The 23,910-nt window shown below is 42.9% G+C and overlaps 1 protein-coding gene across 4 annotated transcripts in view; it reads left to right on the top strand.

The window, feature by feature from the left end:
* Window positions 1–23,910, top strand: part of SLC44A1 (solute carrier family 44 member 1) — an 851,962-nt gene that overhangs the window by 595,353 nt on the left and 232,699 nt on the right. For all 4 annotated transcript variants that reach the window (XR_003941047.1, XR_003941046.1, XM_030194328.1 and 1 more), the window contains exon 9: window positions 10,265–10,451. Coding sequence is in view for 2 of the 4 variants with exons in the window: in XM_030194328.1 (XP_030050188.1) it covers window positions 10,265–10,451 (187 nt within the window). In the remaining 2 variants the exon portion in view is untranslated. The remainder of the gene's footprint in view (window positions 1–10,264; window positions 10,452–23,910) is intronic.

Here is a 23,910-nt window from a genome sequence, read left to right as displayed (position 1 = left end):
TGATTCTATTCTCCACCAATTACCTATAAGGTAATAAGATTTACAGTTGCAAGAATAAGGGGGAATTAAATATTATATTTGTGAAATTACATTAACCTGCACTGCAAGGTTTAGGAACATGTGCTCAGAACATAAAAGACCATATAGTCAACTTTAAAAAGGTTTATTTACAATACAGGTAATGTAATAATGTTGCAAGCGAGAGGTAGTTTTTTTTTAAGGGATCTTGGTTACAGGCTGACTTGAGCTACAATCAGCCACAGATTGACCTGAACCAGCCGGGAAGTAAATCGCGAAACGCCGTGGAGCTTGCGCTGGCTCTCAGCCGCACGACCCGAGCTGGAATACCCGAGTCTACAGAACCTGCTGGGCCTACCACGAATAATTGCCCACGACCACACTGCTGTGCGGCCTGGCCTGGCAGCCACCCGAATTCCACACACCTCCGGCATCGCATTCTGTGTTGACGAACATCTCGGGTGCCGACCACCCGCCATCTAGTCCGATTCTCACCCACCCTGGCAGCACATCCTGCGCCGGCGAGCATCTCAGTCGCCGACGCCTGCCACCGAGCGTTGCTGCTACCTACCCCCACCCACCCACCAGTGCCCACCTTGTGAACAGCTTACCAACTACCGAGCCCGTCTCCGGCACCGCCGACCGGGATATCGGAGCTGAAGACTACGAGAGGAAACGACCAACAGGGGAGGGAGCGGAGCGCCACGCAAACTGAGCAATAGGACAACGGCACGCGGACAAAGAGAGTGGTTCGCTCTACACGACCGGACCAGGATCCCAATGCGCATGGGCGACCAATCCAATCGACAGACGAGAGTGGAGCGACTGGGGCCCAGGAAAGACCTCATCTCCCAAAAGGTCCAATGTGGAGCTGCCCAGCAGATCAACTGTTGACGAGGTTGGTGAGACCCAGGAGGTTGAAAATCGCTTGGAGAGCAGAATCTTAGACTGCAGGGAGGGAGTCCTGTCCATCGCATCTGAACAACTGTGTCGGGATGCGGGGAACCAGCATAGACTCAGCACAGACTCGCTTGCTGCATGGATTGATGAACGCTGACTGCTGCGTGAGATTTATTATTTTTTTTTCTATATTTTTCCTTTTTCCTTTTCCCTTTCTCTTCTCCAATCTGTATAGGTCTAAATCGTTAATTTATTACATTACTGATCTGTTACTTGAGATATCTTTCCAGCTCAGTAGTTCTTTTTAATTAGTAGGGCATAATCGTTGAATCCACGTATATCACAATCAATCACTACTTAATGCTGATACCGATCAACATGTACATTGCTTAAAGCCAACACCGCTTAGTGTTGAGACTGCTTGATATTGACACTGCCTGATGTTGATACTGCTTAATTGTTGTTACCGCTTGATGTTAAGACTGCTTAATGCGGATACTGCTTGATGTTGATACTGCTTGATGTTGATACTGCTTAATGTTGTTACCGCTTGATGTTTAGACTGCTCAATGCGGATACCGCTTGAAATTACATTACTCACTGCTTAATATTCACACTGCTTGATGTTGACACTGCCTAACGCTGATACTGCTTGATGTTGATACTGCTTAATGTTATTACCGCTTGATGTTTAGACTGCTCAATGCGGATACCGCTTGAAATTACATTACTCACTGCTTAATGTTCACACTGCTTGATGTTGACACTGCCTAACGCTGACACTGCTTGATGTTCATACAAAATTTCATTCAATAATACCTTCAGGCACAACCAAACACCTCGAACCAAAGCCAATATGAACACCAACAAATTGCTCATGATAATCTACTTCCTCCCCCTAATCTACCACGCATGGACTACTCCCAACATAAACAATAATCTACCCACAGTACACAAACCCTACAGACAACCCATTCACAGCTCACCAGACCAAAAGAACAACAACCAAATAAAAGGAAAAACAAATACATACGAAAATAATCAACAGAAAGGGAAGAAAGGACACAACAAAACCAGATACCAAGAAAACAGGCAACTAATAAAATTAACACATCTATGTCCAGAACCGAACCATACCGTTCAATCCAAGTGGGATACGTAAACGCCAGATCAGTAGTAAATAAAACAGAGATTATAACAGACTGGATCACTACAGACAATCTTGACCTCTTATTCATCACTGAAACCTGGATCCACGACCTTAAAGACCCCATAATCTTAGATTTATGCCCACCAGGATACAAAATTACCCACTGGACAAGAAACAGAAAAAGAGTCGGAGGAATTGCCATAATATACAAATCTGAGTTCACCATCACAACCACAGCTGAATCCATTCTGCTGCAACTTGAAATCGCCTCGGTAAGAATCAGTCATCCAAATTTGCAGGAACACCTAAACGCAGTCCTACTCTACAGACTGCCAGGCGACTGGCAAGATTCCCAAACGCACTTTATGGATTTTATCTCGAACATTTGTGTCTCTACCTCAAACCTTATCATAAGAGGAGACATCAGCCTGCACATTGAAGATTTAACCTCAACAAGCACCCAAGCATTAAAAGAATTCTTACAACTATGGGATCTTCACGGACCAAATACGCAACCAACTCACATTAAAGGACACACACTAGACATTATCACACACAAATTCGACCCCGACTCAAACCTTATACTAACAGATACAAAATGGACACCCGCACCGTGGTCAGACCACTATAAAGCATACATCTCCCTCCAATGGCGAACAAAAGACTTACTTAACAAACAAGAACGAAAAAGAGGAAAAATAGACCCGGTAATATTCTGGCAACAGATCTACCACAACGGATGGACAATAAAGACAGATACAAACCAATTTCTCCTAAAATGGGATGATAGATGCAGATTAATACTAGACAATATTGCCCCAACTCAAACCAGAACCTCGCACAGAAAGAACTCAATACCATGGTTCAATGAAGAACTGAAAAAACTTAAAACACAAGTTAGAAGGTTAGAACATGCGTGGAACAAAAAGAAAGACGACCCCACATTCAATGCCTGGAAACAACTTCAAAGAAAATATAAATATACCATAAGACAAACTAAAAGATTATATTACAAAACTAAAATTGGACCAGACTACAAGGATACACATAAACTCTTCCAACTCGTGAATCAACTATTATATATCACACTAGTCACAGCCAACAGCAAAGATATACCTGGAGCAGACAATCTCGCAAGATACTTCAATGAGAAAATCGTAAAACTGCGACTTAAAATACCTGTAAGCACCATCGACTACGCCGATCTCCTTGACTGTCTAGATCCAGACCCTGGTGTATACCCAGCAGACAGAACTTGAGGATCTCATCTCCAAAACACTTAAAAGATTCGCCAAATCTCACTGCAAATTAGACATATGCCCAAACAACCTTATGACATCTGCCCCTCAACAATTTATATCAGACCTAACGAATCATTTGAATTATATGTTACAAAATAGGACTCTTCCCGAAGGAGAAAGGAAACATTCTACTCACCCCCATACCCAAACACGCAAAGAAAAGCGCTAGTGAACTAACCAACTACAGACCAGTAGCATCCATTCCCTTAATAACCAAACTAACAGAAGGAATGGTGACCAAACAACTCACAAACTATTTAAACAAATTCTCAATACTACACGAATCCCAGTCAGGATTTCGGTCCAACCACAGTACTGAAACAGTACTAGTTACTCTCATGACTAAATTCAAACAATTGAGTGCAACTGGCAAGAACATACTACTTCTACAATTTGACATGTCCAGTGCCTTCGACATGGTTGATCATGGAATACTATTACATATCCTAGAATACTTCGGAATTGGAGGCAACTGGTTCAAGGGGTTCCTAACCCACACGATCATACCAAGTGACATCTAATTCGACTACATCAGCCACATGGATACCTGAATGCGGAGTTCCACAAGGATCCCCCCTCTCACCGACCTTATTCAACTTAATGATGATCCCCTTGGCTAAACTACTATCAAACCAATACCTCAACCCATACATATATGCAGACGACGTAACGATCTACATTCCATTTAAACAAGATTTAAAGGAAATTTCCAATGACATCAACCAGAGTCTACATATCATGCATTCATGGGCGGATGCATTTTAGCTGAAACTCAACACAGAAAAAACCCAATGCCTAATACTCACCTCTCAACATAACACGAACAAATTCACCACCATTAACACACCAAAACTGAATCTTTCAATTTCGGGCACCCTAAAAATACTTGGAGTTACTATTGATCCACACTTAATACTTGAAAGTCACGTGAAAAACACAACCAAGAAGATGTTCCACTCAATGTGGAAATTAAAAAGAGTAAGACCTTTCTTCCCAAGGACCGTCTTCCGTAACCTGGTACAGTCAATGGTACTCAGCCATCTAGACTATTGCAACGCACTCTATGCGGGCTGCAAAGAGCAAATGATCAAGAAACTTCAGACAGCCCAAAACACTGCAGCTAGACTCATATTCGGTAAAACAAAATATGAAAGTGCTAAACCCCTTCAAGAAAAGCTACATTGGCTCCCACTTAAAGAGCGCATCATGTTCAAAATGTGTACCCTGGTTCACAAAATCATCCACGGAGATGACCCAACCTACATGTCAGACCTGATAGACTTAACACCCAGGAACGCTAAAAAATCGTCCCGCACATTCCTTAATCTTCACTTCCCCAACTGTAAAAGTCTAAAATACAAACTATCGCATGTGTCAACCTTTTCCTACTTGAGCACACAATTCTGGAACGCGCTGGCGCGCAACTTGAAAGCGATCTATGAACTAACTTCCGCAAACTACTGAAGACCCATCTCTTTAACAAGGCATACCACAAAGATCAACAAATGTGAACTCCTACACTTATATCCAGAAATGCCTTACAATATTTGCTTGTTTTACTACTATCATGCTTTATCATTATCATGTTACCCAAGATCCTTATGAAATACTAAATGTCTATTTTCTTATATATTTCCACTAATCATAACGTAATTGTAAGCCACATTGAGCCTGCAAAGAGGTGGGAAAATGTGGGATACAAATGCAACAAATAAATAAATAAATTTTCTCCGACAGTATGACGGTGGTGGCTTGTTTCAACAAGCAAGGTAGGGCCCGCAGTCATCCAGTGGCAGTGGAGGTGGCCTCCCTCATGAGTTGGACAGAAAAAAATCTTCTCTGCTTTTGGCTACTCACATCACAGGTTCCTTGAATGTGACACAGATTTTTTCAGCAGGCGCTCCTTGAAACCATGAGAATGAGGCCAATCCAGCCAGGGATTTCAGCTGATAGTGGACCGATGGGGTTCTCTGCTTCTGGACTTGATGTTGATGAAAAAGAATGCCACATGCCCAAGTTCTTCAGTTGTTGGAAAAAACCAACTCTTATGAGGATCAGTGTCTTCCATCCTTGGCCCATGGTAGGCCGTGTGTTGAAAAGGATCGCATTGCGTTTCTCCAGGTAGGCCTTCAGAAAGGATTGGCCTTGTGTTCTCTAAAAGTTCAGGTTGCAGCATTGGCCTGTTTCAGGGGCCAACTTCAGATCACTTCTCTTGCGGGTCACCTGGATATCATTCAGTTCTTGCAAGGAGCAGCTGCTTGTGTTCTCCCTTTCATATGCCCTGTCTAGAGTTGAACCTTAATTTAGTCCTTCAGGTTCTTTGGTAGCCTCCTTTTGAGTTATTCTGGAAGGCATCCTTGAAAGATCTTATGCTAAAGAAGCGTTCTTGGTGGCTGTTGCCTCGGCACGTAGGGTTTCGGAGTTTCATGCTCTCTTGTGGGGATCCCTATCTTGGCTTTTTGGAGACAGTCTCCCCTTGTGCATGGTTCCTACCTTTCTTCCGAAATTGGTATCAGCATTACATCTCAACCAATCTGTGGAGCTTGTCGTTTTGCAGAGAGGATGAAGAGGCTCAGTATTCTTCCTTGAAGCTTCTCAATGTTTGTAGAGTCCTTATTAGATATCTGGAAGTCACAAATGAGTTTTGCAAATAGGACAGGCTGTACCTTTTATTAAACAGGCTTGGCTTCATGGCTTCCAAGCCCACAATTGCTAGATGGCTGAAGGAGACTATCGCATCATCTTATTTGCGTGGGCTTTGCTGGTTTTTGTACGAGGTGTATAGCGACATCGTGGGCGGAGACTAGCTGTCTCTGGCTGATACTTGCATAGCAGTGACATGGTCAGTGCTGCATGCTTTTGCCAAGCAGTAAAGGGTGGACTTTGTGGTGCGCTCGGAAGTCAGTTTTGGGGCTTCTATCCTCAGGGCGCCGCCACTAGGATCCCACCCACTCTAGGGATTGTTTTTGAACATCCTACAGGCTCTGTAATAGTGGGAGGCTACATAATGGAAGGAGAAATTAGGTCTGTCTTGTTAATTTTCTTTCCATTGGTCCTTACCACTATTCCAGAGGCCCACCCGAGTTGTAAAGTAATGGGTCAAATAACTGTCACCTTGCATGGTGCTTCCTGCATATCTCTCTTGTTCCTCTACAAGTTGTCCAGAGATGTGAGATGTCCACACATGTTTGCTCATCTGGTTAGTGTTAGGCTAGCGAGTTGTTTAAGGTTGTTGTGTTTATTCTGAGTTTCTCCTTACTGCTTGTCTACATAATGTACGTGAGTGCAAAGACTTCCTCCAACTATGAGAGCTCCATTGGCTAAACACACAACCCACCCATAACAAAGGACATACACTAGACATCATCACCCACAAATTCTCATCAGAACCAAATCTCACAGTAATAGACACAAAATGGCAGCCAAGCCATGGTCCGATCACTACAGTGTAAACCTCTCCCTTCACTGGAGAACAAAAAAGACACAACAAAAACAACAAACCTATACTACGTGAGGCAAAAATAGACCCACTGATATTCTGGCAACAATTCTACACCGACGAATGGACAACACCTACAGACTCACCCCAATTTCTTCAAGAATGGGATAACAGATGCAGAACAATATTAGACAATATAGCACCACTTCAAACCAGAACCTCACATAGAAAAAAATCAATACCATGGTTTAACGAAGAATTGAAAGAACTAAAAACACAGGTAAGAAGACTAGAAAGAGCATGGAACAAGAAAAAAGACGAAAACACACTCAAAGACTGGAAACAACTACAAAAAAAATACAAATACACTATCAGACAAACTAAAAGGACATATTACAAAACCAAAATAGGACCAAACTACAAGGATACACACAAACTCTTCTCACTCGTAAACAATCTCCTAAGTACTACTACAGCTACCTCCAAGAACACAGATTTATTTATTTATGTTATTGCATTTGTTTCCCACATTTTCCCACCTATTTCTGGGCTCAGTGTGGCTTACAATACATTGTGAATGATGGAAATAGAATGTGTTACAGTACGATTATGGGTTACATTATGAGGAGTTATGGGAAGACAAAGTCAAAACAACATTTGGAGCGTAGAAACTATGGAATGTTACAATGGGGAAAAGATAGGGCGATAGAACAATAGCACGAAAACCTTAAGGTATAGCAATTTTATATGTGGGTGGAGTATTCGGGGTAAGAGAATTTAGAAGAAAGTGTATTGATGCATTTCTGTTAGTGTGTGTGGACTTCATGTGTTTTGATCCTTGCAATAAATTTTCTCAAAGAGATAAGTCGTTAATCGTTTGCGGAAGTCAGTTAGTTCGTAGATCGTTTTCAGGTTGCGTGGTAGTGTATTCCAGAGTTGCGTGCTCATATAAGAGAAGGTTGATGCATGCAGTACTTTGTATTTTATGCCTTTGCAGTTAGGGAAGTGGAGATTGAGGAAAGTTCAGGATGATCTTTTAGCGTTTTATCTTGCAAATTACTTCAAGGAAAAAATCATAAAGCTCAGACTCATGATACCTACCAATATAATGGACTACACAAACATACTTGAATGTCTAGACCCAAAACCCCGGGGAATACCTACAGATCGCTCATGGACCAACTTTGACACGCTCTCATCAAATGAAATCTCACATTGGCTTGGAAAATACGCCAAATCGCAATGCAAATTAGACATTTGCCCTAATAGTCTAATAAGAGCCGCACCCAAACAATTCAAAACAGACCTCACGAACCACGTAAATCACAGGCTTCAAAATGGGCTATTTCCCACGGATAAAGGAAACATCCTACTTACTCCGCTACCGAAAGATGCTAAGAAAAGCACAATGGACCTAACCAACTATCGCCCAGTAGCATCTATTTCACTTATAACCAAACTCATGGAAGGCATAGTGACGAAACAACTCACTGAATACCTAAATAAACAATTCTGCACGAATCTCAATCAGGATTTCGGTCAAATCATAGCACCGAAACTGTTCTAGTGTCCGCAATGAACTCATTCAAACAAGCAATTGCAACTGGTAACAACATACTCCTCCTACAATTCGACATGTCCAGTGCCTTTGACATGGTTAATCATGAAATACTATTACATATACTAGAATACTTCGGAGTAGGAGGCACAGTTCTCAAATGGTTCAAAGGATTCCTGACCACAAGATCATACCAAGTAACAACGAACGTGGACAGATCATCCCCATGGATACCTGAATGTGGAGTCCCCCATGGATCCCCCCTCTCACCAACCTTATTCAACCTAATGATGATACCGTTAGCCAAACTTCTAGCCAACCAAAACCTCAACCCCTACATATATGCAGATGACGTCACAATCTAAACATGATCTAAATGAAATCACCAACGAGATCAACCAAAGCCTCCAAACAATGCACACATGGGCAGATGCATTCCAACTAAAACTTAACGCAGAAAAAACACAGTGTCTTGTACTCACCTCACAACATAACACAAAAAGTTTCTCCACCATAATCACACCATACTGTTCTCTTCCTGTCTCACAAAACTTGAAAATTCTTGGAGTCACCACTGATTGAAACCTCACTCTTGATGCCCTCGTGAAAAACACGACAAAAAAGATGTTCTACTCCATGTGGAAACTCAAAAGAGTAAAACCGTTCTTCCCGAGATACATCTTCCATACCCTGGTACAGTCAATGGTAATAAGTTATCTGGACTACTGCAACGGACTGTACGCTGGCTGCAAAGAACAGACTATCAAAAAACTCCAAACTGCCCAGAATACTGCCGCCAGACTCCTATTTGGAAAATCCAAATATGAAAGTGCAAAACCCTTAAGAGAGAAACTTCACTGGCTCCCACTTAAGGAACGAATTGCATTCAAGATCTGCACGATTGTACACAAAATCATTCACGCAGACGCCCTAATATAAATGCTAAACCTCGTGGACCTACCTCCCAGAAACGCCACAAGATCATCCCGCAAATTTCTCAACCTGCACTTCCCCAGCTGTAAAAGACTAAAATACAAGCTGATGCATGCCACTACCTTCTCTTACATGAGCACGCAGTTATGCAATGCACTACCTACAGACCTGAAAACAATCAACGAAATAACCATCTTTCGCAAATCTCTGAAGACATACTTCTTCAACAAGGCCTACAATGAGAACCAATAACCGATAATCTCACTAATCCACCTCACCAACCTACTCAGTTATGAAAGCCCACCTTCTATAACTACCCTAATCACTCCCTTCCTTCCTTCTCTCTTCCCTACATAATCTCTGCACAATACTAACTGTATCTGATATCCTGGAATGACAATGTTAATAAAACTATGTAAGCCACATTGAGCCTGCAAATAGGTGGGAAAATGTGGGATACAAATGCAATAAATAAATAAATACAGAGGAGCTAGACTGGATGCAGAGAGAAATATGTCTCAGCTCAGTTTTCAGTTCTCTATCTCCACCTGCTGGTTGATGGGCACAACTATGCCCCAGGTTCTGGAATAGAGGGAAGGACTAATGGAAAGAAAATGATCAGGTAAGACCTAATTTCTCCTTGTGTGAAAGCAACTTGAATTTGCTTTTCGTGATCAGAGTTACACACTCGGACTTGAGAGAGCACCAGAAGAGCTGCAACTGTATAGTATTAACAGCTTGACAGTTTTTGACCCTGCCACAAACATAGGGGTAATTTAGCCAATTTATCGGAGTTAGTAATGTTTCAAATGAAGTTAGAGCAAAAGTATTGTTTCTTTCATGATCAGCTTCTATATCCTATGGAGAACTGACTTGTTGGCTTTATTTTAATTGCAACCGAGAATCCTCTAACTGGATAGTACATGTTACTTTTATCTAAATTTTTGTATTCATGTTATTTCCAGGTCATCCTGTTGCTGATAATGTTGATATTACGTAAAAGAGTGGCCCTCACCATTGCTTTGTTCCATGTGGCAGGGAAAGTCTTCATTCACCTTCCATTACTCGTCTTCCAACCGTTTTGGACTTTCTTAGCTCTCATCTTCTTTTGGATATACTGGGTCATGGTCTTGCTGTTTCTTGGTACCACAGGTATGTAAATAGAGGTTTTATTTCTTCAAGTAGGTTTTCCTTGTTTCTGATGTGGGGTTTTAGGTATAAAGTGATTAGTTAGCTGGGCATTCATTTTCCTGCTCATAATCATTGAAAAACCCTTAAACATTGTCACTCTTGTGTTTCTATATTTCCTGCACCAAAAGCTGCATGGGATCAGTCTCTTGCAGGATGTCCACTGTGTTTTGTCACAGTAATACTTTATATAGCAGGGGTCTCAAACGCCAGTTCTTGAGGGCTGCAAACCAGTCAGGTTTTCAGAATATACCTAATATGCAGAGGAGAGATTTGAATGCCCATTGCCTCCATTGTATGCAAACCTATCTTATACATGTTTTTTTATGGATCTCCTGGAAATCTGGCTGATGTACAGCCCTCGAGGACCTACATTTGCACCGTATTCTCTGTAGCATTAAATAACTGTCTTTTCTGCTCTGTTTTCCTCCTTTATTGTGCTTTTTGTATTTTTCATGAGGATTTTTGTTTGCAGCCGTTTAAAGAAATAAGACTGGAAATTGTGGGAGAGTAGAAAATCCTCACATTCTAATTTTTGTTTTGGCATTGCCATTTTAGTGCACTTTTAACAGAGATAAAATGCAGAAAGTGACAAAGCAGTAGAATTTTAAAGATTTGGTTTCCTATCAAATTAAATTCTTTCTTGTTGGTGTTGAAGTAACTTATTTTAACTTCTAAAGTCTTATATTCCTATTCTTATGGATTGTTTTAAAATTTCCTTAGTAGGAGATCACGTGATGCTATGAACCGGAGCAGGTGCTGAAGGCTCTGCTCCGTGCACCTCCGTCAAATTCCGCTCATTATCAGCTGCTAAACTGGCGGCATTGGACTGAATCGGAAGGCAATAACTCCCTTCTACCCCAACTGCGAAAAGCGGAGCGGGGATATGGAAATGGCAGCGAAAACCTTGCGAAAGGACAAGGAGAAATGCAAAGCGCTGGAAGAAAAGATGGTGGCGCCTGCAAGCCTGTCGACCTCCGCTGTCGGGTCGGCGTGGGCAGCTGAGATCATGGGAGAGGTAACAGCAGCAATGGAGACTATCTTGGATAGAAAGCTGCAGAGTTTAGATACAAAGCTGGAAGGGCTGCAGAGTAATATGATGAGGCTGAGACAGGAGCTTACGGCTTTCCAGCAACGTACCGGGGCGCTGGAAGACCAGCTGGTGTCAGTTGAGAAAAACTACTCCAACCTACAAAAACTTGTGGAGGCGCAAGTGGAGAAAATCGAAGACCTTGAAAATAGGTCTCGACGTAATAATCTCCAGTTTGTTGGCCTCCCAGAGGCACACCGCCTAGGCCCACTGAGACCTGATTCTGCAAGACCAAGGGTGGTGATATGTCGGCTATTCAACTTTGCCCAGAAAGTCAAAATCCTGCAGGCTATGAGAGGAGGGAAGGGGCTGACCTATAATAATCACAAAGTACTTTGCTTCCAAGATTATTTAACTGCGGTCGCTGCGCAGAGACGGAGCTTTTCCCCGATTTGCTCGCAATTGATGCAGCGGAAAATCAAAATCGCTTTGCTATACCCGGCGAAACTGAAGATCACCTACCAGGCAACCACCAAAACTTATAACTCTGTCCAAGAAGCTCAAGACTTTATGAAACAGCTCGTAAGCAGAAGGGACGAGTGACCTGCGGTGGGTGGCACAGGATATAGCAACTGGAACTTTGGTGAACGGACTGCATCAGATAATGGACACTTAATTCGCAAGGATCTGCAAGTTATAGATAATAGCAATATGCCAATTGACACAGAAGGTGATTTACTGGTGCCTTTGCCATGCACATAGGGATGTGTCGGACAGGATTGACTTGATGATGCAGGAGCGGTGTTGTTAGCGCTGCCCTGGGATGACCTGGGAGGATCTGGGATTTATACAGCAAGAGCGGCTCGGAAGATGATCAACTCTGTGGACGGCGCTATGGAGATTTATACAAGAAGTCTGATGACCCGTGGTTGGTAAAGTTTTAGAGGAAGTTGGAGAGGAGTGGATACTGGGCACAGACCTGCTACACCCCTGTTGACTGCTAATTTGTATTGTCTTACTGCATACTGAGGATGCATATAAAGGAGGTAGTTGAGGGAATGAGCGGTGTGAATGGATGAAAGTATGAGTGGTAGCTCTGTTACAAAGTTTAAAGTTTACAGTTAAAGGGGTGAGCGTTGGTTATTTATTTATTTTTATTTATTTATGTTAATTTATATACCGTATCTTATTGCATCTGCAAAACAGAACGGTTTACATATATATAAAAAAATTGGTATATACAAATAAACAGACATAGGAATTCCATTCATGACAGGAAAGCACAGCAATCAAGATAAACTACATAATAAATCAATACAAGTTAAAAATCTAATATCCAGTTAAGCTATCCCATTTTTCTTTGTCTTTTTGACCTTATCTCATTATGCTAAGTTCTGTTCTACGTAGCTTATAAAGAGAAAGGTTTTCAGAAGTTTTCGGTAATGGAGATAAGATTTCTCTAATCTGATCTCCTTTGGAAGGCTATTCCAAAGGGAGGGTGACAGGTAGAAAAAAGCCGATCTCCGTGTAGATTCCCACCTAGCCTTAGTAAGAGGGGGAATGACTAACCTGTTATCTGTTAGGGATCTGAGAGTTCGCATAGCGGTGTAGGGGATTGTTAAATTCGACAAGTAGCTAGGGTTTAATGTGTGAAAGGCTTTGTGTGTCAGGACAAGAGCCTTAAACTTTATTCTTGCTTCGACCGGGAGCCAGTTATCCTCTGTAGTAGCTGGGAATTATGTTATTAGCTGCACCACTGTTCGAATGTTATGTTGGGACATTGGCAACTACTCTGTCTGAGATCATAGGGCGATGGGGAGGTGGGCAAAGTAATAGACAGTAGCATGTTGCTTAAGCGGGGTGGAGGGGAAAGGTTCGCTTAATATAGGGAGGGAGTAAGGAATCTGGACAAGACTGCGGGGATTTGAGAGGAGGGGCGTCAAATGTGGCATGTTCCTTGGGCTAGGGACAAGGAATAGGGGGATATTCAAGGGGAATTGGGGAGGGGAAGAAGAGCGGGGAGGGCGGGTAGGGGGTATAGAGGAGGGGCAGGAGGGAGGGGGATTCTGGTTGGTAAAGCATAAAAATTTAAGGATGGATGCTGGGGGGAGGGGTTTTTTCCCACTCATGCTGTTGCTGGTAGGATAATACAGTGCTATAGGAGAAGAGGGGAGGGCCATGGGCTGTGGTGGCACTTCCCTAAGGATGCAGTGGAATGGGAGCCAAAACTCTACTTGCCATGCTTAAAATAATAACTTGGAATGTAGCAGGAATAGGTTCTCCCATGAAGAGGTCTAAGATATTGAAGTATCTGCAGAGGGTCCGGGCGGATGTGGCTTTCTTACAGGAGACACATTTGAATGCGTGTGAGCATGCCAAGCTTCAGAAATAGTGGGTGGGAGATTGTATTGATTCGCTGGCTAGAGGGAGGAAGGGCGGAGTAGTTATTCTGATTCGGAAAGGGGTGGCTAGGAAGATAAGTAATATCATTAAAGACCCAGAAGGAAGATACATCGTTTGCAAGGTGGTTTTGGCCAGGAGACAAATTTTACTGGGTAGTATCTACGCAGTGAACCAATTAGATAATAAATTCTACCAGCAACTACTAGGACACCTGTCGAAAGAGGACTCTGCCCAGCTGATCCTGGGGGGGGGGGGGGATTTCAACATGGTATGGGACCCCCAGGTACATAAATCACATGCTACTCCCGCGCCACCTCGTTGGATGTCGAAGGGTCTCCCAAACCTTTGCTCTCTCTTGGATCTTTTGGACATCTGGAGGGTCTTTCACCCACAGGATAGAGATTACACACATATGTCTAGGCTTCACAACACACAATCTAGGATAGATTATTTGTTAGTGTCCTGCTCTTTAATGGGGGAAATACAAGATACTCAGATTGGCCCATATGCCATCTCAGATCACGCAGAGGTCTGGGCGACTTGGAACCCGGGAGGATTGGGGACTAAGACCAGGCAATGGACATTGCCCAGCTATCTGACCAATCACACTGGATTCCGGGAACATTTGCTGAAAAGTTGGGGGGAATACAAACGCTTTAATGAGCACACTGCATCGGACCCCATGATGTTCTGGGAAGCCGCAAAGGCAGTGTTACAAGAAGAGATCATCAGTTACGTCAGTCAATTTAAAAAGACTAGAGATAAAGAAATACTGAGGTTAGAGAAGCAAGTTAGGATACTGAAGAAGAAATATGGGGAAATGCCTAATGTCAAATTGAAACCTACCTTGTGTCAGCTCAAGTGGCCTTGAACTCCCTCATTCACGAGAGGGAGAGGAAATCTCAGGATTACTATAGGTTCCAATTGTATAGGCATGGCAATAAGGGAGGGAAGATGCTGACCAGACTAGTTGCTCGCAAACAAGCCTCGAGAATAGTTACATCACTAAAAGATGAGGCCGGTAAAATATGCCATACAGATAAGGAGATTCGAGATATATTCAAAACAGACGTACCTGCTGCTCCTCTGAACCTCCGCTTCTACTATTAGCGATGCCGAAGAGAAGGGGCCGGCTCTTCTCCACGGCTCCTCAACGGCAAAGCCTTTCCTCTAATCAGCCAACTTTTCAGACTTTTCTTCAGAGGAACGCGGTTCCAGAGACGCCGGAGAGCGGCCCGCTGGTCCGCTCCGGGGTGAATGGAGACCCCGTAGCGCTCCCTGGGCTAGAGCTTTCACTCAGCCCCAAAGCGAGAACTCCTCCCTCTCAACCATCTGGTAGTAGTACCCCTCGGATGGCGTCCTCGATCCCGGAATCCAGAAGCGATACGGGGGCAGAGTGTTTGGCGGTGCAACTAACCAGTGAAACCCGGACCGAGGGAGATCTAGATAACCAGACTGAAAGAGTAGTTTTAAGTACTCTTTGAAACATCGAAAGAGACTCCAGCCGTGAGGGAGGAACATGGACTTACCGCTACCAATATAGAGATAACAACAACTTCTTTTCCTATATTACTTGAGAAGCCAAGTGAAGTAGCACTGGACAGTTTATGGTCACTGATTGTAGAACTGGGAAAAATAATGTCACCACAGATTAAAAAATTGACTCAAGATTTATCAATCTTAGACCAAAAGACAAAAGATATTGAACTTAAAGTGGATACAATAGTAAATAAAAATAAGGAATATGAAAATGAAGCTAAAAAGACACAATTACTTCAGGAATCTATGACTAGAGACTTGATATTTCTTAGAAGAAAAACTGAATCCCTGGAAAACGCTGTAAGAAATAATAATTTGCGTTTTTTGAATTTTCCTCAACAATTTACGACATCTCCAAGGGATATGCTAAGAAAATATATAAGTGATATACTGGGAGTAGCCGTGGAGGCAATTCCCCCGTTTTCACAAATATACTATTTGCCAACAAAAAAATAGAGAAAGTCAAAATCAAGAACTTGATGTTTCAGAGATCTTAGAGGCGTCAGATAGTGGGACGGTGACACCATCAACTTTACTTGCAACTGTGGCATTAACGCCAGATAAAACTGATTAATGAGACTATTCTTTCAGAATAGGGAAAAAGTTTCCTTGGACTGAAAATAAGAGTTTTTCCAAACGTTACTAAAGAGACGGCTTGGAGAAGAGACGGCTGAGGGGAGACATGATAGAGGTATATAAAATAATGAGTGGAGTGGAACAGGTGGATGTGAAGCGTCTGTTCACGCTTTCCAAAAATACTAGGACTAGGGGGCATGCGATTAAACTACAGTGTAGTAAATTTAAAACAAATCGGAGAAAATTTTTCTTCACCCAACGTATAATTAAACTCTGGAATTCATTGCCGGAAAATGTGGTGAAGGCAGTTAGCTTAGCAGAGTTTAAAAAGGGGTTGGACGGTTTCCTAAAGGACAAGTCCATAAACCGCTACTAAACGGACTTGGAAAAATCCAAAAGCCCAGGAATAATATGTATAGAATGTTTGTACGTTTGGGAAGCTTGCCAGGTGCCCTTGGCCTGGATTGGCCGCTGTCGTGGACAAGATGCTGGGCTCGATGGACCCTTGGTCTTTTCCCAGTATGGCATTACTTATGTACTTATACCCAGAAGCGTAGGCAACAATTCCTTACGATGAAATCTAGAGCTCTTCATATAGGCGCGACAATCAGACTCAGTAAATCCTTGTTTAGTTATCTGAAATAAATATCCATATATGTAACATCATGAATCTCCAATTGTGGACTTGAGATTTGTTTGGGGAAAATATTTTCTTATTAAATATGTAAGATTTTGATTCTATATATTGTATAATGAAACTGAACAAACGTTTCTGTACAAGTATATACTTGAATGTTATTTAAAATTGATAAAATTTAAAAAAAAGAGGAAAGCGGGAGTTATGAATTTTTTCCACAGGGGTTTGAATGTACAGATTCATTGTCACGATTTTGACTATGTCCATGCCTGTGCTGACCTCAGCCCCCCGGTGGCCAGGCCTGGTGGCTGCTATGGACTGCTTTCCTTCTGTTCCAGAAGTCATTCTAGTCCGGTCCAGATCTTCCAGTCTGCCGGACTTGTTTGGGTGGTTTGTAACTAAGCAGCACCCTTACCTGACTTCATCAGTGATTGCCTTTATTAGGCACCTGGAAGCCCTTCAGCTTTGCCTTTGCAACGAGGTCTTCAGATGAGTTTTTGTCTGTGTGTGTTTGTTGCTTGTTCCAGAGTCTCTGCTTGTGGCTGCTTTGAGTGCAGCCTTCTGCCTTGTTTGTGGCTGCCTATCCTTAGCTTCCCCTTTCCTTTCCTTTGCTTGTTCCAGTGTCTCTGCTTTTGGCTGTACAGTCTAGCTTATTTAGAACCCTGTATCCTGTGTATAAATTCTCAGTCCTACCCTGTCTCAGTCAAGCTTGCTTGTATCCTGTGTGAGAATCCTGAGTCCTAACCCTGTTCCCTTTGTGTGTGAATCCTGAATCCTGTTGTTCTAGTCTGTCTGTTCCAGGATTACTTGTGTTCCTGCTCTACCCTATAAGTCCTGCCGGCTGCCCGCACCTAGGGAACGGCGGTCAAGCGCAGGTGAAGTTCGGTCATTCCAGTCCTGTGTATTTCAGCTTGTTCACCTACCATTCCAGTCCGGCTACTCCAGTCCTGCTTATACCAGTCTGTCGGTGTTCAGTCTTGCTCCCTGCTTGGGGGTGGTTTGCCTGCTGCTGCCGGTTATCGACAGCGGCCCAAGGGCTCACTGTTCCTGACGGTTGTGACATTCAGTCAATGAAATGGGGACCTGATGGTCGATATGTTTTAGCTGAAGTGGTGTTGGAGGGGCAGTCTCTCATTTTATGCAATGTTTATGCTCCAAATATGTTTGATAAACAATTTTTCAGTAGATTGACTGCTCTTTTAGCCCTCTTTCAGGGAAGCAATATTATCCTGGGGGGAGATTTTAACCTGGTGTATGATCCTCAGATAAGTCTTCTGCAGCCTCCCAGGGTTTGAATTATTGTGCCCGAGGCCTGCCCTTTCTTTGCAATACTTTGGATTTAATAGATGTGTGGCGAGTGTTGCATCCCACCATTAGAGATTATATTCACTTATCACATGTACACTCGACGCAGTCACGTATCGACTATTATTTCCTGTCCAGCCTACTTTTCTCCCATGTTCCCCTTTCGGAGATTGGCCCCATATGAGGTATCTGACCATGCCCTAATTTGGGTTCAATTAGCTGGAGGCGGAAGGCCATGACAGAGTGGGTTTTGAAGATTCCCCCTGGACCTTTACTGAGATACAGGGTTTCATTCTTTTCTTCAGGAGATTATGCACACAACAATTGTTTGCATATCCATTAATATGCTCTTTTTTGAGAAACTGAGAGGAGAAATAATTAGCTACTGCGCCCATGCTCATAAACTCAGAGATAAAGATATTTTACGATTGGAGAAGATGGTACGCCAGCAGCGTATCACTCATGGGGCTGCTCGAACTGTGGCTGCTGGAGAAACCCTTTTGACTTCCCAGAGAGAGTTGAATGAACTGCTTCATCAGAGGGCCAGAAAATTCCAGTTGTACTATCGTTATCAACTCTTCTTTCATGGCAATAAGGCGGGAGGTTTGTTAGCCCAACTAACGTAATTGTGAGATTCTAGGGACCGTTGGATCCAGAAGGATCCGGATATCTCCGCTCATTTTTAGAAATATTACAGGCTACTTTACCAGGAACCCACAGATGAGATGTTAGATAGTAATTTATTCTTGGATAACTTGACATCGCCCATGATTACATCGACACAGAGAGAGTTTCTTAATTCTCCTATTGCAAAGGGGGGTCTTTTATTGGCAGTACAACAAAAGAGTCCTCCTGTAGTCTTTTAAAGTGGCCCAGATGATTGTTTTGTTAAAACCCGGGAGGAACCCAGAAGATCTGGGATCTTATCGCCCCATTTCTTTATTAAATTGTGATGTAAAATTATATGTAAAACGTTTGGCAAATACATTGTCTCATGTTCTTCTGGACTTGATTTCCCCCTCACAAGTTGGGTTTGTAAAGGGCCGATCGGCTGCCAAGAACATCACATCGATTTTGGCATCATTGGAGGTCGTAGAGCGTTCAAAGGTACATTCTCTGTTGATTAGTTTTGATACAGAGAAAGCCTTCAATCAGGTGATCTGGCAATTTATTTTTGCAGTTTTGAAAAAGGTAAGCATAGAGGGTTTTTTTTTAGTGAGGCTTTAGGTGTACTATACTCCGATCCGCAGGAATTTGTATGGGTCAGTGGAGAGCGATTGTCCGTGTTCCCAATTCGTCGGGGCACAGGGGTGTCTGTTGTCTCCTTTACTCTTAGTACTTTCATTGGACCCCCTTCTTAGGGAAATTGTTTCCCATCCGGAGATTTCTGAGGTATTCATTGGCCGTTCGTCTTTTACGATTTCAGCATTTGCGGATGATTTATTAGTTCATCTTACTAATCCTTGCGAGTCCTTGGCAGCCATTCTAGCCCTTTTTCATAAATTTGTGGATTTTGCAAGCTTCAAACTAAAATTTTCCAAATCCTTGGTATTGGCTTCAACGGAACAATTGTGACAGGAATGGGGAGCAGAGTTTCCACTCAAATGGGCGCATGATTCTTTCAATTATTTAGGTATTAAACTAACAATAAAAGTATTGTCTCTCTATGAGTTAAGCATCTCTAGATTGTTGGAAAATACTGTTGAATGCCTGACCAGTTGGAGATCTCTCCCACTAACTTTACATGGTAGAATTCACCTGTTTCGTATGATTGAATTTCCGAGGTGGCTCTACGTTCTTCAAATTCTACCGCTGCGTATTCTTAAAAAGGATTTATATTTTATTATACAGGCGTCTCAGCAAGTTTATTTGGGATGGTTGTAAATCTAGAATGCCCTTTCAATTTTTGTTCGGATCATGAAAGGAGGAAGAATTGGGGGTTCCTAACCTATGACGTTACAACCAGGCTTGTTTACTTCGCCATCTGGGGATTGGGTCTTGGATAGACAGGATTATACTCCGAGAAGTGGAAATAGAATTTTTTAAACCTTGTCATCTCTATTTTTTATTACAAGCCCCAAGGAAGAAGATCCCATCTAAGATAGGAACGAGTTTGCTATTGCGGCCTTTAAGGGAAGTTTGGAAAGATCTGACTAAGTATTGGGGAATTCCCTTGGAAGCTTCTGATTTGTTGCCTATTCAGGGTAATTTGTTCTTCCCCCCCTGGGCTTGGACAATCCGGTATTTCGAAGGTGGGCAGCTCTGGTTATTACGTGTTTAGAGTATGTCTTGGACTTGAATGGTTCGTTGTTATCTCTAGGGGCTTCGGGTATTGGTATTGATTTTAGCAACATGTATGCCTACACTCAGTTGGCACATTATGTTAAAGCGATTGAAGGTGAGATCTTAGGAGTGACACATAGTCGGCGTTTTAGAGCCTTTTTCCATTCTATTCCGGGGGACCATCTTTCGGTTTCTGGACTATATAAGGCACTTATGCTCTTGGCTCCCCGTAAGAACAAAGATGATATTAGAAACCGTTGGGCCCTGGATTTAGGACACCCAGACTTGTCTCTTGATTTTGATCAGCTGTCAGCTAATATCCCTACGTTGTCTGTTAATTTGGACCTGCGTGCATACCAATATCGTATTCTGCATAGAGCGTATCTTATGAAGACCCAAATTTTCAAGATGGGGGGCTTAGAGGAGCCCTTGTGTGGAAGGCGTGGGCACTTTCTTTCACTCTCTCTGGGAATTCAGAAGTTCTGACTGGCTTTATTCCACTTTTTAGAAGCGCTTCTAAATGTGCCAACCCCGTGTTTCCCTCTGGGGGTGCTTCTTGATAAATACAAACTTTTTGCTCTGAAGAGTAGAGGAGCCCAGCTTCTGGTTCGCAAGGCTTGTCTCTTGGGCAAACGACTCATTTTGGGTGCTTGGATCAGTGATCACCTGACGGATTTTTGACATTGGCAAAACAAGCTTCATGAGCTCTTGTTGCTGGAGCGTAGAATAGTGGGTGCATTTCCCCGGAGAAAATGGTTGTTTTTGGCTATTTGGGAGCCATACATTTAGTATGTGTCTCCAAGGGCCCACGGCTTTGTTCTAAACTCCCTCACGGAATAGAGTTTTGTTTTTGTTTTGTTTTTTTTCTCTTCTCTGAGTTGGGGTGGGGGTAGGTTTAGAAGACTAGCTATTTAGGTAGTTTAATTATGCAAGACATAATAACTAATCAGGAATTACTGTATTGGTATTAAGTTGCCTTTCAATTTTCTGAATACACATGATTTACATATAATAGGGAAGATAGAGGTATGATGGAACTACTACTTAACAGTTAATTTATAAAGTTAGGAAGTACAGTCTATATAACAGTTTGTTTTGATTGGATTGTTTCCCATACGTTTTCTACTATAGTTATTACTGAATAGCAGAATTAAGGGTTAAGAGGAACATTCTTAAAAGCTTTGGTGCCTGACTTATTATTTGTACCTATCTTGCGTGTTTTTGATATTTGAATATGTATATGTTATATGTCAATGATGTTGTTTAAATCTTGTCATCAATAAAAACAGTTTAACTCTAAAAACAACTTTGGAACATTAGCACCGACTGAATGTGCACAGGCACTGTCCAACTTGAAAGAGATGAATAGACTGCCAGCAGCAGACATTTCGGATGACTCATCTGTCTTTCAGCAACCCATTAAGAAAAGGAAACTAGAGGAAAATTTCTTGGGAGACCTCTTTTCTTCTTCATCTTTTAATATATCAGAGGTACAGTATGTATATATTTTCTTTCACTATCTATTACAATATGTTATATCTATTTGTAATTCAATGCTGCTTGCAAAATATACCTTCATTCACATTCAGAACCATCTGCTTTTTCTCAGGTGGATGCATACATGACTACCACTGATGAAGTTACGGATGACATCTTGTCTTCCTGGAAGTCAAAATCAACTAAATTGAAAATTTTTTCTGGAGTTGCCAGTCGACTCCTTGGAGTGTCTGCTTCCAACACTTCATTAGAATGGTCATTATCATTGGCTGGGCGTGTTCTTGAGGATAGATGACCACAGCTAGGACTACATACTGTGGATGAACTTCTATTTCTGAACGGACTAAAGAAATAACTGCCCAATATTCCTGACTGGTTATTGTCCTGTTACTTGGTGGATGTTTGTGTTTTGTATTTTCATTAAAACTCAATAAAAACAAATTAATCTTCAGAAGTAGATACTTTTCTTTTGTTTATGGAACATGCGGGAATGGAGGAGGTTACTCACGGGGACGGGCAAGGACGGAGGAGATTACTCACGGGGACAGAGGAGATTAACGCGAGGGGACAGGCGGAGACGGAGGAGATTACTCGAGGTGTGTGATATTCTGGCAGGGACGAGTTGGATTTCTGTCCCTGTGCAACTCTAGTTCAGAGTCCCTTTTTTTTTTTTAAACCTGTAACCTCCAGACACAGAACTCAGTGATCAAGTGCAGCAGTAACATAGTCCCTTTCCTGTTCAGTTTTTTTTTTTTGTAGTGTTAGGAGGTTGGCAGCATGCTGATGCCTAGCTTAACACAAGAGCAACCGATAACCTCAGCATGGAGGAGCTGCAGGAGTGGCCTGCTTAGAGTTCTCACGGGGGGGGGGGGGGGGGGGGGAGAAGACCCCTTATGAACAGAGGCCTGTGAATTGGCATGGCCAGATGCCACACCAGTTGAGATCCTGCAGACTTACATTCTAGAACAACAGCAGCTAGACCAGCTGCAGCATGAAGATCGTGAATTCCAGCTGCAGCGAGAGGAGCAGGAAGAGCGACAGCTGCTAGACCAGCAGTGGTGAGAGGGAACGGAAGGAGCGACAGCAGCGAGAGGAGCGGGAATTCCAGCTGCAGAAATTAAAGATGGAGATGGAAATAGCTCGCATCCAAAGCTCCAGTCCAACACCTGCACCAAGGCCGGAGGCAGGATCCACAGCCCGGATCGGGCCCAACTTCTTTTTGCAGTTTGGTGATACCAGAGGGGACATTGATGAATATCTTACTGCCTTTAAAAACATTTGCCACCTCAATGAGATTCCTCAAAAAGACTGGGTGCACTATCTGGGAGGCATTCCAAGGACTGTGCATGGAGACATGCTCCCAGTTTGAGGAGGTGCACAAAGCTTTGTTAAACCACTATGCTATTACTCCCTAGACCTAGAGACTAAAGTTCCGGATTTTGCAAAAGGGGGCAGATGATACAGCGAGTTTGTGATCCAGCTAAGATACCAGCATCAGCTGTGGCTCAGTGGAGCTGAAGTTAAAACCCTGGAGGACTGCCAAAACCTGATGGTCCTGGAGAAGTTTCTTCAGCGTTGTCATCCAGAGGCAAGGGAACATTTTCAAGATCACCAGCCCCATACCCCAGAGAAGGCGGCTGGGTTGGCTGACATCTTCATGGCTAACCATCCCTGGTTGGCAAAGAGAAGTCGTCCTTATGTACAGCAGCTGGGATCTAAGGGCAGCCAGGGCCCTAAACCAAATATCCCTCAGAGACTGTCAGAAGACCCTCCAGTGTTCCCCAAAAACCTAAAGGCTTTAGGCATGAACATCCTTGTTTCCAGTGTGGGTGTACATAACATTTCAAAGCAGATTGTCCAGATAATCCCAAGCCTGCTTGAAAAAGCATCCCAGTTCCTGCACCAACGCTGGCAGCTTTCGTGGGTGGCTCAAGTCCCACGGAGGCCCACACAGTTACTGCAGCACAAAAAGTTATTGGTCATTCATCAAGTAAAGGAGCAGATGGGCTTTCACAACACTACATCACCCCAGTAACTGTAAATCAGGTGGCTGGGCTTGTGGATACTTGCTCCAGCATGACTTTATTACGACCAAAGCTAGTGCCGGAAGATGCAATTCTACCAGGGTGCACTGCAGAGGTAGTGTTAGCCAA

The sequence above is a fragment of the Microcaecilia unicolor genome, chromosome 2 (assembly GCF_901765095.1).
Source record: "Microcaecilia unicolor chromosome 2, aMicUni1.1, whole genome shotgun sequence".
NCBI classification, from domain to species: Eukaryota; Metazoa; Chordata; class Amphibia; order Gymnophiona; family Siphonopidae; genus Microcaecilia; species Microcaecilia unicolor.
The sequence above is the reverse complement of the archived record's forward strand: the minus strand, read 5'-3'. Positions and strand labels throughout refer to the sequence as shown.